Genomic DNA, 14,820 nt, shown 5'->3' with positions numbered 1-14,820 from the left:
CCTGACAGAAGTCCTATGGCCGACACTGATTGCTATCTTATAGGAGGCAAACCGCTGGAGACAGAGGGAATTTCATTTTGACGAGGGAAATATGACCCAGTAAGAAGCTTGTGAGGTTACAGGAGAAAGCAGGTCACCAGAAAGATGAGTGTCAGGATCTTACTTAGGAGAATAGACAAAACATAAAGCTAAGCAACATGCTCTGGGTGCCTCCTACTTATGTGTATATGCCTACAGGAAGAGAGATGAAATCTAGAAGTCTGTGTGGTGCACAGTGTCTAAGGAAGAGAGATGAAATCTAGAAGTCTGTGTAGTGCCCCTGTGTGTATAATGGTTATTCCTAAGTAGCAGTCAGTGTTCGTTGGCCTTTCCCCACTTCTCTTCTGCATATTCTGAAGTTTTCATCATGACTATAAATTAATTTTATAATTATAAGATATTATATGAACAAGGAAGGATTAGTAAAAATACCATTTTATGACAATGCAAGGAAAATTATTCTGTCTTCAAAATAGGAGATTTTTAATGTTCTTCCAGGATTTCTGGGAGAAGCTGTCTTTTTGTTTAATTAGCTTCTAGAAGGTAGCATTGATAGGGTTTGCAACACCAAGATGCAGGAACATTAGGAGCAATGGAAAAGAAAAGGCAGATCTACACAGTGTAAATGTACCACCCATGCAGCCATGCACCAGGGGCTGGACTCCAGTGTTGTCAGAGCTTGCCGGAGAAAAAAAAATTACTGCCTGCCGGATAGTGAAGAACAGTCTCCTTCAGAATATTTTGACCTACCTCTGCCAAAAAGACACTCTGGAATATCAGGGCTTTTAAAAGCCAGGGTACCCATTTATTTTTCTAATGCTTGACTTAAGATTTCTCCAAAGGAAATAATATATTTACTAAACTATCTGTAAATGCACACATATAAAATATTTATTTGGGCTTGCTGTCAAGTCAACAGATTCCTGCTCAACCAGCCCCCCCCCGTCCCTCCTGCCCCCACCATTATCTTGAGAAAGATTCAAGACAAGACAATCAGAGGGTTGGCAGCTCAGGGAAACAGAATTCCTATCATGGCACAGTGTCATTGCCTTGAAATGGCTTTAGTCACTTATTTCCTTTTATTATAATGCCAAGTGTTATTTAGATTTTAGTCATTTAGTAATGCTACACTGCACACATCAGGGCGTCTGCAAAATTCCTTACCCACTAGCCCTTTCATTTCCATAATAACCAGATATGGATATCCTTTTCCAACCAAATTTTACTAGTACGTAGAAAGGAATCTGCGTTTCATCAGAGTTTAGAAGATTACCAGGCAGTGAACAAGAGTCTTCAATAATGGTCCCTCATGTTATTAAGAATTAGGAAATCTTGTTAAAAATTTTCAGCTTCTGAGAAACATAAGCAGCTTTGGGATGTAGTGCCTGACATGCACTTTTAAAGTAATTCTCTTGGAGCAATCATCTGTATTAGTGAAGATATTTCATTCCAGGTAGCACCCTGTGCTGCTTTTTCAGTATTTGAGCAGTCAACCCAATTGCATTTTCAAGCCCTTAAAGAAAATAACCAAATTCAGTAGATGTGTAGGGCTAAGGTGGATGGGCATGCCCTCAGAGTGGGAGCCACATTTACCCTGCAGAAGGAGAGCCCTTTCATACGGGAGCCGAGCTGATGGGGCACTGGCTCTTGGATGGTGGGAAAAGTGGAGTTTCATGTGTGCTAGTGAGAACGGCTACAGGAAGTGCAAGTTAGTGCCTGTCAATCAGTTGTTGATCTAAATGATAGAGTAAGTCTGGAGGAAAGAAATATGGAGACAAACACAGGAGTGAATCCCTTTTAGAATATCAGCTGTGTCTTCTCATTGTATGGAATGAAAAGCAGGCTAGAACAGAGTGCATGGGGTTTATCCAAGTTCTTTCCGTAGGATATTTATCTGGGTTTGTTGTGTGCGCCAGAAGAACCAATTGGGACATGATTTAACCGTAAGGTGCATTAACAAAAGCTCAGTTATCTAAACTGAAAAGGTGACAGTTCTCTGAAATGATCACGGAACACCTAAGGGCTGTCTTCAGTTCTTAGAGGCATGTAGTTGTTAGAAGGTCATCTACAAACTACAATCCAGTCAAGGCAGAATGGTGTGGCTGATGAAGTTCTTAGGAATACACCAGTGGATGGCTAGTGGCTGTGGACCCTGCAGTCTAACCTGGTAGCAGAAGGAAGGGAGGGCTTGATCTCTGTCATATGACATAGTTGAGTGTTTACACAGGAAGCTGCAGAACATGATCTGAAACACTGTGGAAGAGAGGGGGAGTTGCAGTAAAGGAGACTTGGGCTTCAGAGTAGGACTAACTCCACGGGAACTGCTCAGCATCAGAGATAGATAGCTTGACTGGCTCACCAGCTTCATATTAGGATCTCTTCCCAGGGACAGCAAAGGGCACCTATTGGTATTTATGTTGCCAGTGCTGGGATTTGTATTGAATGACTGACAAGATCCTGAAGTCATCTTTGTGACTCATGGAAACAGAATCCATTTTACCAAGACCTTCCATTAGACAACAGCTTTTCAGTTCCTTTATACTGAGTCACGAGGAATCCAGGCTCTTGGATCCATCTTTAGAACTGATGAACAGAAAGCCCTTCTCTCATGCTGCTTCTCACGTACACATAGCTAGGAATGTTCTAACAATGAAAAACTAGTGTCAATTATCTAGCTGACATATTCATTCAGTAAAGACAGTGAGCTATGGAATAAAGAATATATGGCTTCTCCCAGAAAGTTATTTAAAATTTAAAGGGTAAAGAATGGTCTTAAATGAGCACCATGAGTAATGGACACACCCAGGGTTCCCTTAACTTCCATGGGAAAACATGGATTTAGTTTTATATAGAGTTAAAAATATTTCCAAGAGAGGCAATACTTTTTCTTTTTTCCCTGTGAAAACACATATTTCGATCAGTTCCAGGAAGGACAGATTATTTTCTTGAAGTATGTAGTTATTTTAAAATTAATCTTAAGGCAGGGTTTTCATTTTCCTCTCTAATATGATGCTTTTGTGTTGCAAATTCTGTTTTTAAAACTACAGATCAAGTAGCTTTAAAAGCAGGCATCTTTGAAGAGTGCAAAATAACTTCTCAAGTAAGCAAATAAAACTTTGCACTTGAAATCAGGCCTTGATTCATTAAAAATCTTAAACTTCTCATGAGAAAAATTAACATTTAAACCACTGCTGCTTGGCCAAGCACTCCACCACACAAGAATATGAAATATCTCCTTTAAAAAAGTACAAAAAGGACAAAACCACAAATGTGGAACTTCAATTAATTTAAAGCCCCAATCAGCAAAGAATAAATCCTTCGCAGATCTAATTACCAGCGCTCTCGGAAGACCCGGGCCGACCAGCCAATCTTCCCCGTGTTTGAACAGCTTGATGAACTAGGGGACTGATGGATATCAAGTCATTTTGTTTAATTTATAAATGGATTTTCCCCTAATACTTAAATTATCATCAGTACAACACAATGAAAATGGGAACATTCTGAATGCAAAGTCTATAAGAATCCTGGAAGGAATCCCAATGAGGAACGTCACCTCTGTTCATTCCTCTATACAATTGATCTAATTAAAGACTGAGGGCGGAAAGGCAGTTGAAAATGTAGCCATTTCTGTTTTCTTTTTAGCCTTAATTTATCTGTTCACATCTTTCAAGTACCTTCTGATGCTTTAAAAGGAAAAAAAAAAGGAAAAAGAAAAGAAAAGAAAAGAAAAGGAGAGAAACCAAGATGTCTGCAAATCCCTAATACTTTTAATTCTCTACAAGCTAATATTCAAGATGCCTCTGCCAGAGGGTACATTTTGCTGAATAATAAATAAATGTGTAAGAAGAAAGGGGAGAGGCTGTTCCAAGCTGGCAGATCTTTTAGTAATTTGAAAGAGAAACCAGAGGAGATCGTACCTTCCAGATGTATTGTTCAACTGAAATGAGATCTCTGGATTACACTTATTAAAATGTCTCCTTATTTTCAAATCTCTTCCTTATTTAATTACTGCATGGGACTGAAAGCTGCATGGAATTGTTAAATACCCTTAGCCCTATTTATAGTCTTTCCACACGGGCACCTTGAACACAGTCATTCAGCAATGGCCCAACCCACCAGCCACCAACTCCAAACACATTGGGTTTGCAATTCCCACCTGGCTCAGGAGTCTCTGACTGAGAGGAGGAAGATGCTGAACTGGCCGCATCCTCTGTGGTGCCCTGTGAGAGGAGACCCCGCCCAGGCGGGAGCTTCATGCCCAGCTGCTCTGCCATCTCCACGTGGTCCCCAGGGTGGACATAGTCAAAGACGCTGCTGCCTGTCAGCTCCACCTAGAGAGGGAGAGAAGTGGAGAGAGAGGTGTCAAGGGTTTTTCCATGTTCCATGCAGTAACACAGTGACACAGATTCTGAGAAGAGAAGGATGACACACAGGCTCCAGAAGCAATTTTGGATCCAAGTCTTTATCATCAGATACTTCAGGATTCTTGGAAGAGAGAGAATGTTGTTTTTCCACATGTATTTATTTAGCAATTGTTTAGCCCAGTTCTCCCCCTCCTACAGTGTTGTTTGCATAGAGCCAAAACGTTCTGTGAAATGTGGACAAGTCTGCCTTGCGTTCAGCTGTTTTATCCACGCATCATCAAATACTTGTATGTTTGGTGTCAACTGGATGATTGACTGAGTCCTACAGTTTTCACGCTGAGAAGTTTGTGCTTTGTATAAAAACCATTCAGAAACAGCCAGAGAGAGCAGGCAAGTCTTTCTTTTAAATACACAGATTTCTAAGATTCTTTTTTTCTTTTTCTTTTTAAATACATATCCTTTTATTTTTATGTAAGCTTAAATGTACGAAGTGCCTCTTACAAATATATGCAGAGGCATAATGTTTTCATTAAATATCACTCATTAGCTCTGTAATCATATGGAGAATTTTCCATGCAAAAGAGGTCAGCTGGGGTCTGAAGCAGCCATTTTTTTTTTCTGCTGGTATCAGCTTGTTTTGCCTTCAATCTAATAAAATACGTGGTAGAAAGCTCCTTGAGGGCTTTAAAAAAGTGTTTTATTTTGTCTTTGAACAATGCTGCCTCCAAGAACAGACGGTGAATATGAAGCATCAGAAGAAGGGTATGACTAATTCAGTGCTGTCACACATGGCCTCTGTGAATGGGTCACCTGCTTCAGGTGGGGGGAGACGTTGCTTGCAAGGACCGGCCTTACCTTCAAACTCTCAGAACGTTCACACTTTTATCTCTTCCTGAGACCAGCCTTAATGCTCCTAACAGAATGTCCTGGCATGGCAAGTACTGCAGCAGGGGTAGGCATGTCAGCAGCAGGAGAAGAAAAAGCTCTGCCTGGGTCACTAATGGGTTTCCCTGTCCTTTGCAGTGTGATGGGCTCAGGCCAGCTATGGTGAGTCATGGAAGTTTCCAGAGCACCCAGTTTCTGGGGGTATAATCACCTAACTCGATTCCTACCTCTTTGCTGTATAATAGGGAGTATCTCTCCAAACTCTACCAAATGTCTCCTGCCAGGAAGGAAGGGAGGGCAAACTGTCACACTGAGTAGGATGCTCAGATCGATCACTATCCTCAGCACTCCAGTCCTGGGAAGATGATCACATCTACCTGCAGACAGTATTTGATTAAAATCTTAACGGGCTACATACACATCTTCAACATCTATCAATTAGCAGAGGCATAACCAGGAAAAGAGAAGGCAAAATTCAGTTTCGGGTAATAGCTCTTCCCGAAAAAGGCTCGCCCAACTTTTACCGAAAATGAGGTACTTTCTGCAGCTATTAAATTACACTCTCTTACTTTACTCTGCTGCGGACTCCATCGTCTTACAATACCTATTTCTTCCATGTGGTATTGTGACCTAGAGCACATTGGGATTCACAGTGATCAGCTCCTACCCTCTGGGAGGGGGGGATTACATGGAAATAATCCCTTTAATGTGCGCCTTGTCTCTAAGCACTTCACACAGCAATAGATGGGTAAACTGACTTTGCGCAATTAAGAAATTAAATGAAACTAATAAAGTGTGTGTTTTAATATTTCTTGATGGTTATTTTGTCTGGGGATTAGTGGCTATGAGGAAGTCACTCACTGCACATGAAGTCCAATCAAAGCACTTCACTCTTCTGAGATCCCAGTTTGTTACTGTAATATTTCTGTGACCTTCAGACACACACCACAGACCGTGACAAGATTAAAACCCTAGTGAGAGATTTCTAGGGTGCTGGTTATTGACTGTTCATGAAAACTGTCCCTACAGAGCAGGAGCCAAGGTCTTTACAACTTGCTTTTCCTGGAGGTATAGATCCTTCCTTGCCAGGAAGCTGCTTCTGGATATGTGGAGCAAGGTTAAGTCACAGTGTGCCCTACTGTATACAGCAGCAAGGATGCGCTACTTCAGTGCATGCATGGAGTCCTGCACTGAAAACCCAATATTGGAGCTGGAGAGACGACTTAGCAGTTAAGAGCATAGACTGCTCTTGGAGGGGGTGTGAGGTCAAGACCTAGATCCTCCACATAGCAATATACAATGACCCTTCCACTGGGTCATTGAAATTCCACTTCCAGGAGGATCTGATGTTCTCTTCTGCACTCTGTGGTTACAGCTCACATGCACAAAGCCACACACACACACACACACACACACACATACACACACACACACACAAAATCTATCTATCTATCTATCTATCTATCTATCTATCTATCTATCTATCTATCTATATCTATCTATCCATTTATCTATCTATCTATCTATCTATCTATCTATCTATCTATCTATCTATCTATCTATCTAATTAAAAATAAAATGAAATCCCAAACAGTAAAACCTAAATTGATGGAGAAGTTGGCACTGGCAAGTTGACACTGCCATAGCTTCCACATATCTATTGTGGTTGAGCCCATAGGTATGGTACATGGTACAGGCTACTTGGGTATGGCTGAGCCTATAGGCACACTGGGCTGGGCAGTACAGGCTACTTGGAATTGTAATCTGAATTTGAGATCAGAAGCTTCTCCTGGGCAGCTGTATGGCTTTGGACAATTCCTGTAACATCTTTGGACTCCAGTCTCTGTTGCAAACTGGCAGGTAGGTGTTATTGGGGACACCTCTCACAGTGCATTCCACCTGTAATACAGGATTCTTGGGAATGATACAGGGCTATGGCCTTTAGAACAAAGAGAAGACAAGTTGTGGCTTACTTGCCCCACAGCTCTATTGTGAAAATCCAGTGAGACTATTCAGTGAGACTATCATCACCCTGTGAGGAAAATAAAACCCTCTGGATGCCTACTCTTAGGCTGGCAAGATGGCTTAGTGGATGGAGAGACTTGCTGTCAAGTATAGCAATCTTCAGTTTGATCCCTAGAAATCACATGGTGGAAGAATAGAACTGACCTCTGCAAGTTGTCTGACCTTTGAATGTATGGCATGGCATGGGACACATGCAGATGGCATGGCACAGACACACAGATGCATGTACACATACACACAGAGAGGAAATGCAGTAAAAATAGTCATTAAAATGTGTTGCCATATTGGGACATCATTTCAACAAACAGAGGCTACAACGATGGTGATGTTTTGTGAGGCCTAAATATAAATACTAGAATAATAGTATTATTAGCTATTTACTCTGTGAATGTGCTTTCCCCTCTTGACCCAAGATCTTACTGTATAGCTTTTGACTATCCTGTAACTTCCAGATGTCAATCAAGATATCCTAGAAATTGTGGTGACCTTCTACCTGCCACCATCTCCAAAGTGCTAGGGTTTACAAGTGTGCATTCCTATGCCCATATTCTTTGCTTTGCTTTATCTCAGAAAATATTCCCACCTGCTATGCTCACCCCCATGTCAAAGAAAAACAATCTAAATAGTGGGAAGGGCTAGTGGTTGAGACAGAACTGGGCTGAGTCTGTTTCTGTGGCTCTCACTTCTCAAGTAGCATTTTTAGCCCAATAGGCTGAGCAAGGAACTCTGAATCCTTCTGTCATCCTCTTGTGTGCAGAGAAGACCACGATGAGTTCTCAGGAAGTGGGCTAAGGGCAGGCAACCTGCCAGACACTTGGGACTAAGGATTTTTTGTAGTTGGACTCTTGGACCTAAGGAAAATGCAGAAGGATGCTGTCTACCCCAAAACAGACATGGAGGTAGTCGGCAGCCAGTTTAACATTCACCTCCAGTCTTCCAGCATGTTACCTGTTCCAGTCATCACATCTTACACTCACCTGACAGTTCCAGTGGTCTCAGGACTGCCTCTAGGGCACTACTGTTTCAAACAGGAAAAAGACTTAAAAACTACCTATTATGGCCTCCAACTTTAACTGGCAAAACCGTAGTTCTCAGAAATTGAAATGCTGTTTCAAGTTTGTCCAGATCCTTAGGGCTAGAAGGAGACTAAGTCCAATTGGTAAACTCAGTCTACAACTTTCTGAACCTAAACCTTAATTTCTTTTCTTTTTCTTATGAAGACTGATTTGGCAGAAAGACTAAATTTATGTTTGCTGCCACCAAATTTGATGATGCAAAACAGACTACAGAAATCAAGACTTTTGCTTGTTGTCCAATGAGTAAACAAACATTACTTCATATTAGTTTTGAGTAGAAAAAGTAAAGCTCCAATCAATTGTCAGTGGGATACTGTCAACCCCTTAGTTGTTAATTCTTCTAAAACGTTCACCCACTGGATTTGATTTATCTTGTTCATCTATCACAGATGTTTGTTGCATAAAGTGTGCAGAGAGTTAGATCTAAAACAAGATCATTTGATCTATGATTAACTACATCAAGCTTAAATTGTCTCTTTTTTCTCCTAAGTGTTATTACTGGCATTATGGCTATAGTGTATTAGTCTGTAAAATGTGTTACAATATAGCACCATAATGTGTTCATTTCCAGTAAACTCTCTTGCTAGGTACATTAACAGCTAGACTTTCTTTTTGTAGACCAAGCTGAATTTAACTGAGGATGGAATTAGACAAGTGCTGGGAAAGTCAAGCTTTGAGAAATTCTTCTAAGATCCCAGTGCTCATCTTCTTCTATTCATTTTTGTTTCCAGTTTAAGGCAAAACAGTTAGATGGTTAATTTTCAAACTTCACACTCCATGTCCTCATTATCTGAATTAAAACACACTTTACAAAAACTATTAAAATCCTTTCAGATCACAAAGAGTAGAATCTTAGAGTAATTCCACCCAATATGACTTGTTGGTTGTATCCCTAGTCCTTCATTAGGATCTTCACAATGGAGAATGGTAGCTTTTCACCCTTAGTGGTATACTCTCATTGGCTCAAATGACATTTAGGGCAAATTTAAGAACCTCTTCATTTCATTGTAAGTTCAATCACCATATTTGGTAGTTCCATTTGTCTAACTCAGGAAACAGACCCAGAGGTCTTTGAATGGTTTTCTGAGCTCAAGAAGGAGACAGAGGCAGGCATGGCTATTTCTACCTTTGACCACAAGGACTAACTTTACCCCGATTGAATGGCTCAATTTTGTTGCCCTGGTTGTTTGGTTATTTTTTTTTTTTTTTGAGACAAGTTTTCTAGTTCAGACTGGTGCTGAACTCACAATCCTCCTGCCTCAGCCTATGCAGTGTTCATATTACAGTCTCATGTCACCAGGCCTGCAGTGAATAGTGGCAAAAAAGAAACAGCTCCCGCATACCGCTTAGAGTGTTCAACCACAACAGCAGCAACAACAACAGCAGCAAAACCAGCAACAACAGACAACATCAGCAGCAGTAGCAACAACAACAAACAATAACAGCAACAAGGACAACAACCAATAGACAACAATAAACAGCAGGAGCAGCAAAACAATAACAGCAACAGCAACAAACAATAATGGCAACAACAGCAACAAAATTAAACACCAACCACAACCACAATAGCAACAACAACCAACCAGAGTATTGGTGGCAGCAGATAGAGGATGGGCAGTACGTAACTCAGTCTGGAGATCTTACTTTGTTCAGACTCATTCTGCCTAGATATACCCACTCAATGCTCCAGGATAAACCACAGCCCACAGTCCAACTAAACTATACAGCTTTCCCTCAAATGAATTTTCATGATCAATTAGCTTGCATGTAATTTTCACTCCAGACAGAGTTGATTTTGTAACTGAAGTTTTGTAGAAAATTGTAAATATATGATACAACGTTTTTAGTTGACATTTCCATGTGGGGTCATGTGCCCTGCTGATAGCTAAGATGAAGGACTAATTTGTCTTTTCAAACATCAAGCAAGCATGTCAATAGCCCTGGCTTGATCCCCTGGAGTGAGCAATATGCTTTTTAACTATAGCAGTGTCCTGACAGGGCTCTGTGTGAGTCCAAGGCCCCTTTGACTGAGAAAGGTTGGTACATGTCAGGGACCATCACCTGCATTGTGAGTCTACCAGAGGATATTGCTTTAAGCCCACGTTTAAGACATTTAAAAGACTTTCATCTTAGAAATAATACAGGATTGATTTTTATTATATATATATAAAAGAAAGGAACATTTTTCAAGGCCTACTATTTAAGGTAGAATGCTACAACTCTTTTGGAAGACACTTACAGATTTTCTTAAGGGTCTTGCAAAGTGATGACTGGTGGTACTCTCAATTGGTACTCCAGCCAGGCCCACACCTCAGGGAATGCTAGTGATGTCTGAAAATCATTCCTGAGAGAGAAAGGTGGGTTGGGAGCTGTCTCCTAGGTTAGGCTATCAGATCTACCAAGAGACCTGACATCCTGGTTAGAAAATCCTGACCCAGGATAAGGTAGAAATTCTATCTTACCCTAGCAGGTTAGGATTTACTTGCAGTTTTTTTAGGGGGAGGGCCACATTTGTGTTATTGAAGGATAATAAAGTGATAAGGGAATAAAATATAATAAGATATGATAGCTTGATTAGCATAGGTTTTCTTTGGATTTACTGGTATCTTAATGCCATCTTCATAACTTCCTACATATTGCAGAACTCTACTGAATATTTATGAACTGTTTTGACAGAAAGTTGATGTTCTTTACTGCTCTGTCTCATTCTATGTATTTGCTGACTTATCTGAAGAAAAAAAATGCATAAAAGCCTTAGGTCCGTTACAGAAATGCGTGTATAAATTAGTAGAACAAGAAGAAAGGAAGGTTCTGTATCGGAACGGTGAGGTGGAATGAAAACCTTTCAGTGTCATCAAATAAGAAAATGAACCCACTCTGTTCAGAGAGATGTTGCCAGAGTTTTCGCTCAGAAGAGTGTGTGCTGAAAGATATCACATCGTGTGTTTATTTTATCTTCAGAAATAAACATTTCCATTCCTGTGGGAACTGGTGAGGCCAACTACATTTTATTTTTGTTTTTATTCACTTTCCTATAACCCCTGGAGTACCTGACTAGAGACTGTAATAGCAGCATGCAGAATCTTATTGTGTAACCCACTCTGAACCCTATGAAGGGTAGGGGAATGCCAGGGTGCCCCCTTGTCCTCGAAGTGAACAAGGTCCCACAAGATGACTGGCACAGACTGGCATAGTGGCTCTGGACAGTAGTGTCTCCACCTCTGTCACTCTCATTCCTGATGGATAAACTGATCAGTCCATAATGAACATGGATTGCTAAGTATTCAGAAAAGCTCCAAGGGTGATTCTGCACAGTCAAGATTCTAACAGAGAATGTTTAAATGTTTACAGAAATGGTCTTTAGAAAAAATAACCATCAGGCTCTTGAGATCTCTCCATTTTTGCCCAGTAAGTGATATGCACCATTACAAGCCCTTTCATCATAGCACTGATGTCACTGCGCACATTTTGGAAGCAGTAGTTTTAGGATTATTTGGAATGGCATAGTCTTTCTCTTTCAGTAAGAGGCACCAGCTAAAAGAAGAGAGTTGAGTTCCTTAATACTGAGTGGATCCCCCATCAGAGGAATGAGCCCAGAGATTTGTGAATGTGATCAAATCAGGAGTGTTTAAAGACTGTTTTACAAGGTTTCCAGAGTTTTGAAGTTTTAACATGTCTGCAGGGCAGGAAAGGCCAACTTTTCAGTATTTATCACAGTACCAGGGAGGTTACCTCACAGAGCAAACGAAAAGGAACATTAGCCACACGATAGTTGAAGTCAATCCCTCTTTTCTGAAGATCAGATGGATAGTAAGATGTCACTTTGAAAGCATCTTTATTACCTTGGTAGTATGGACACCAATCAACATAAAATACTTGATATTGGCAGCGTTAATCCATTATCTATCCTCAAATCTTACAGGCTTCCCTATTTGCCATTTAAACCAGGATTCACTTTGCAAAGCCAGACTTTACTATTTGTGCATCCTGAGTTTTAAGTGTTTTTCTTTTATTCTCATAGCTATTTTTTTGCCCTATTCCCTTTTTTTTGCCATGTGAACAACATTAATGAAAAAGCAAAACAAACAAACAAAATAAAACACAACAGCAGCAACGACAACAACAAAACATATTAATAAGATTGAAATTTAACAGCCCTTTCAGTCTAGAGAGCGGTAATTGCATTAGAGAAACTATAATAGTTCTGGGCTTGGGTTTCCTATATATTTTAAGAGTTTAGACAGAGTAGTTTTTATTTTATTCCAGTCACAGTAAAACAGTGTGGCTTATATGACTGAAACCTTGGCTATGGTTAATGCACACAGATAATCATCACATAAGCCATAATAAATAATAAAACACACACAAACAATTTAATTAATCATTCTTGAGTTTTTAAAGGGTCACTCTGTGAAGGATCTCCAATGGCATTCCTCACTAAGAGCTCAGGAAGAATGTTTAAGGGACACAGAAGAAAAAGAGAAGAGAAGGAAAAAAAAAACCGAGAACAACAGAACACAAACAATAACAGGAATCTCACCAGAAAAGCTGAGCAGAGTAATTTTGTTCTTACATGTAGAGAAAGCAATCCACAAGAAGGCTCCTGCTCGCCTGGTGTCTTGGTTCTCAGACTGGACCAATATGCACAAGTCACAGGCTCTATGTTTAAAATAACCAAGAGCTCCTGCTTCCTTCCCATTCCTTTCTGAACTTTCCAAAACTTATTTTTCAAGAAATTGCAAGGCAGATATTAAGTATTTTAGCCACTGAAGAAAGTGAATGGTCAGGTCACATCAAAAGGCTTGAGTGTTGATCTACACAAGAACAAGGAAGAATAAAGTCCCCAACTCTGTGAACAGCTGCTGACCAGTCTACAGCCTTCTCTGGATGTAGGCAAGTCCTGGGAAGCTCCTGGAGGACTCATGGGAACTGTGGCCCAGGTTCCTCATTTCTACAACTGTATTTTGGCAGTTGTAACTCTTTGTGACTACGGAGGCCCTTTTCTCTGACGTGAGACAGTACTCAGAGCTTCTCTAGGGGCTGTTGTAAAGGAATAAACCAAAGACACACATGTTTAAGACAAGTTATAAGTTAGTCTTGTTATAGAATGGAGCATGAATGGGAATGATACATGAAGAATATTGGTAAGAAGAAATGAGCTAATCTATCTCATTTGCTGAGAGTAATGTGTATTCTTAAGGTACCTGGGAGAGCAGTGTGGCATGTGTGAAGGACACCATGTCCTTTTGAGAACTCAATCTGCTGTCTTACTAGAAAAACATGCCAGTTACACATGATTACTCTGGCATTTTATCTAGGGGTTTAATCTCATAGTCACATATGGCATTTATTCTTGAATTTTTTCTTAAAGAGCCACACTGTCGCCCGGTCTCTCTAGGATGGTGTCCTTAGTAGACCTTGGGCACAAGCTCCACAGCCAGTCCTGCAACACTCAGAAGAAGCTCCACTCCCAGGCACTCTGACACGCCCAGGATCAGAGGTGAGGAGGACCCAACTTCTGTCCCAACACCAGGAGTAACTGGGACCAACGGGACCAGGCACATAGGAACTCCGCCAGCCCAGTGACTTGGGTTCTTTCCAGTCTCTCTGGGCTGGTGTCCAGAGCAGACCTTGGACACAAGCTCTGCAGCCAGTCCCAAAACACCTAGAGGAAGTTCCACTCCCAGGTGCTCTAACAAGCCCAAGATCAGTTATCCAGAATCACAGGATCACAGAGACAGCTTTACTCTGAGGAGTTCTGACATAACCAGGATCACAGGAAGGACAGGCTCCAGTCAGATTTTGCAAGGGCAGGTAGTACTAGAGATAACCAGATGGTGTGTGTGTGGGGGGGACAAGTATAAGAAAATAAACAACACAAACCAAGGTTACTTGGCATCATCAGAACCCAATTCTCCCACCATAGCAAGTCCTGGACACACCATCACACCCAAAAAGCAAGATTCAGATCTAAAATCACTTATCATGATGATGATGCAGGACTTTAAGAAAAACATAAATAGCACCCTCAAAGAAATACAGGAGAGCACAGGTAAACAGCTAGAAGCCCTTCAAGAGGAAACACAAAAATCCCCTAAAGAACTACAGGAAAACACAATCAAACAGATGAAGGAAATGAGCAAATCCATCCAGAATCTAAACATGAAAATAGAAACAATAAAGAAATCAGAAAGAGAGACAACCCTGGAGATACAAAACGTAGGGAAGAAATCAGGAGCCATAGATGCAAGCATCACCAACAGAATACAAGAGATAGAAGAGAGAATCTCAGAGGCAGAAAACACCATAGAAAACATTGACACAACAGTCAAAGAAAATACAAAAAGCAAAAAGGTCCTAACTCAAAACATCCAGGAAATCCAGGATGCAATGGGAAGACCAAACCTAAGGATAATAGGTATAGAAGAGAG

At 40.7% G+C, this 14,820-nt stretch overlaps 1 protein-coding gene across 17 annotated transcripts in view; it reads right to left on the bottom strand.

The window, feature by feature from the left end:
- Npas3 (neuronal PAS domain protein 3) overlaps window positions 1–14,820 on the bottom strand; it is an 835,955-nt gene that overhangs the window by 125,905 nt on the left and 695,230 nt on the right. For all 17 annotated transcript variants that reach the window (XM_031355467.1, XM_031355466.1, XM_031355468.1 and 14 more), the window contains one exon: window positions 4,196–4,370. In XM_031355467.1, the coding sequence (XP_031211327.1) occupies window positions 4,196–4,370 (175 nt within the window). The remainder of the gene's footprint in view (window positions 1–4,195; window positions 4,371–14,820) is intronic.

Source organism: Mastomys coucha, unplaced genomic scaffold (genome assembly GCF_008632895.1).
Source record: "Mastomys coucha isolate ucsf_1 unplaced genomic scaffold, UCSF_Mcou_1 pScaffold6, whole genome shotgun sequence".
NCBI classification, from domain to species: domain Eukaryota; kingdom Metazoa; phylum Chordata; class Mammalia; order Rodentia; family Muridae; genus Mastomys; species Mastomys coucha.
The sequence above is the reverse complement of the archived record's forward strand: the minus strand, read 5'-3'. Positions and strand labels throughout refer to the sequence as shown.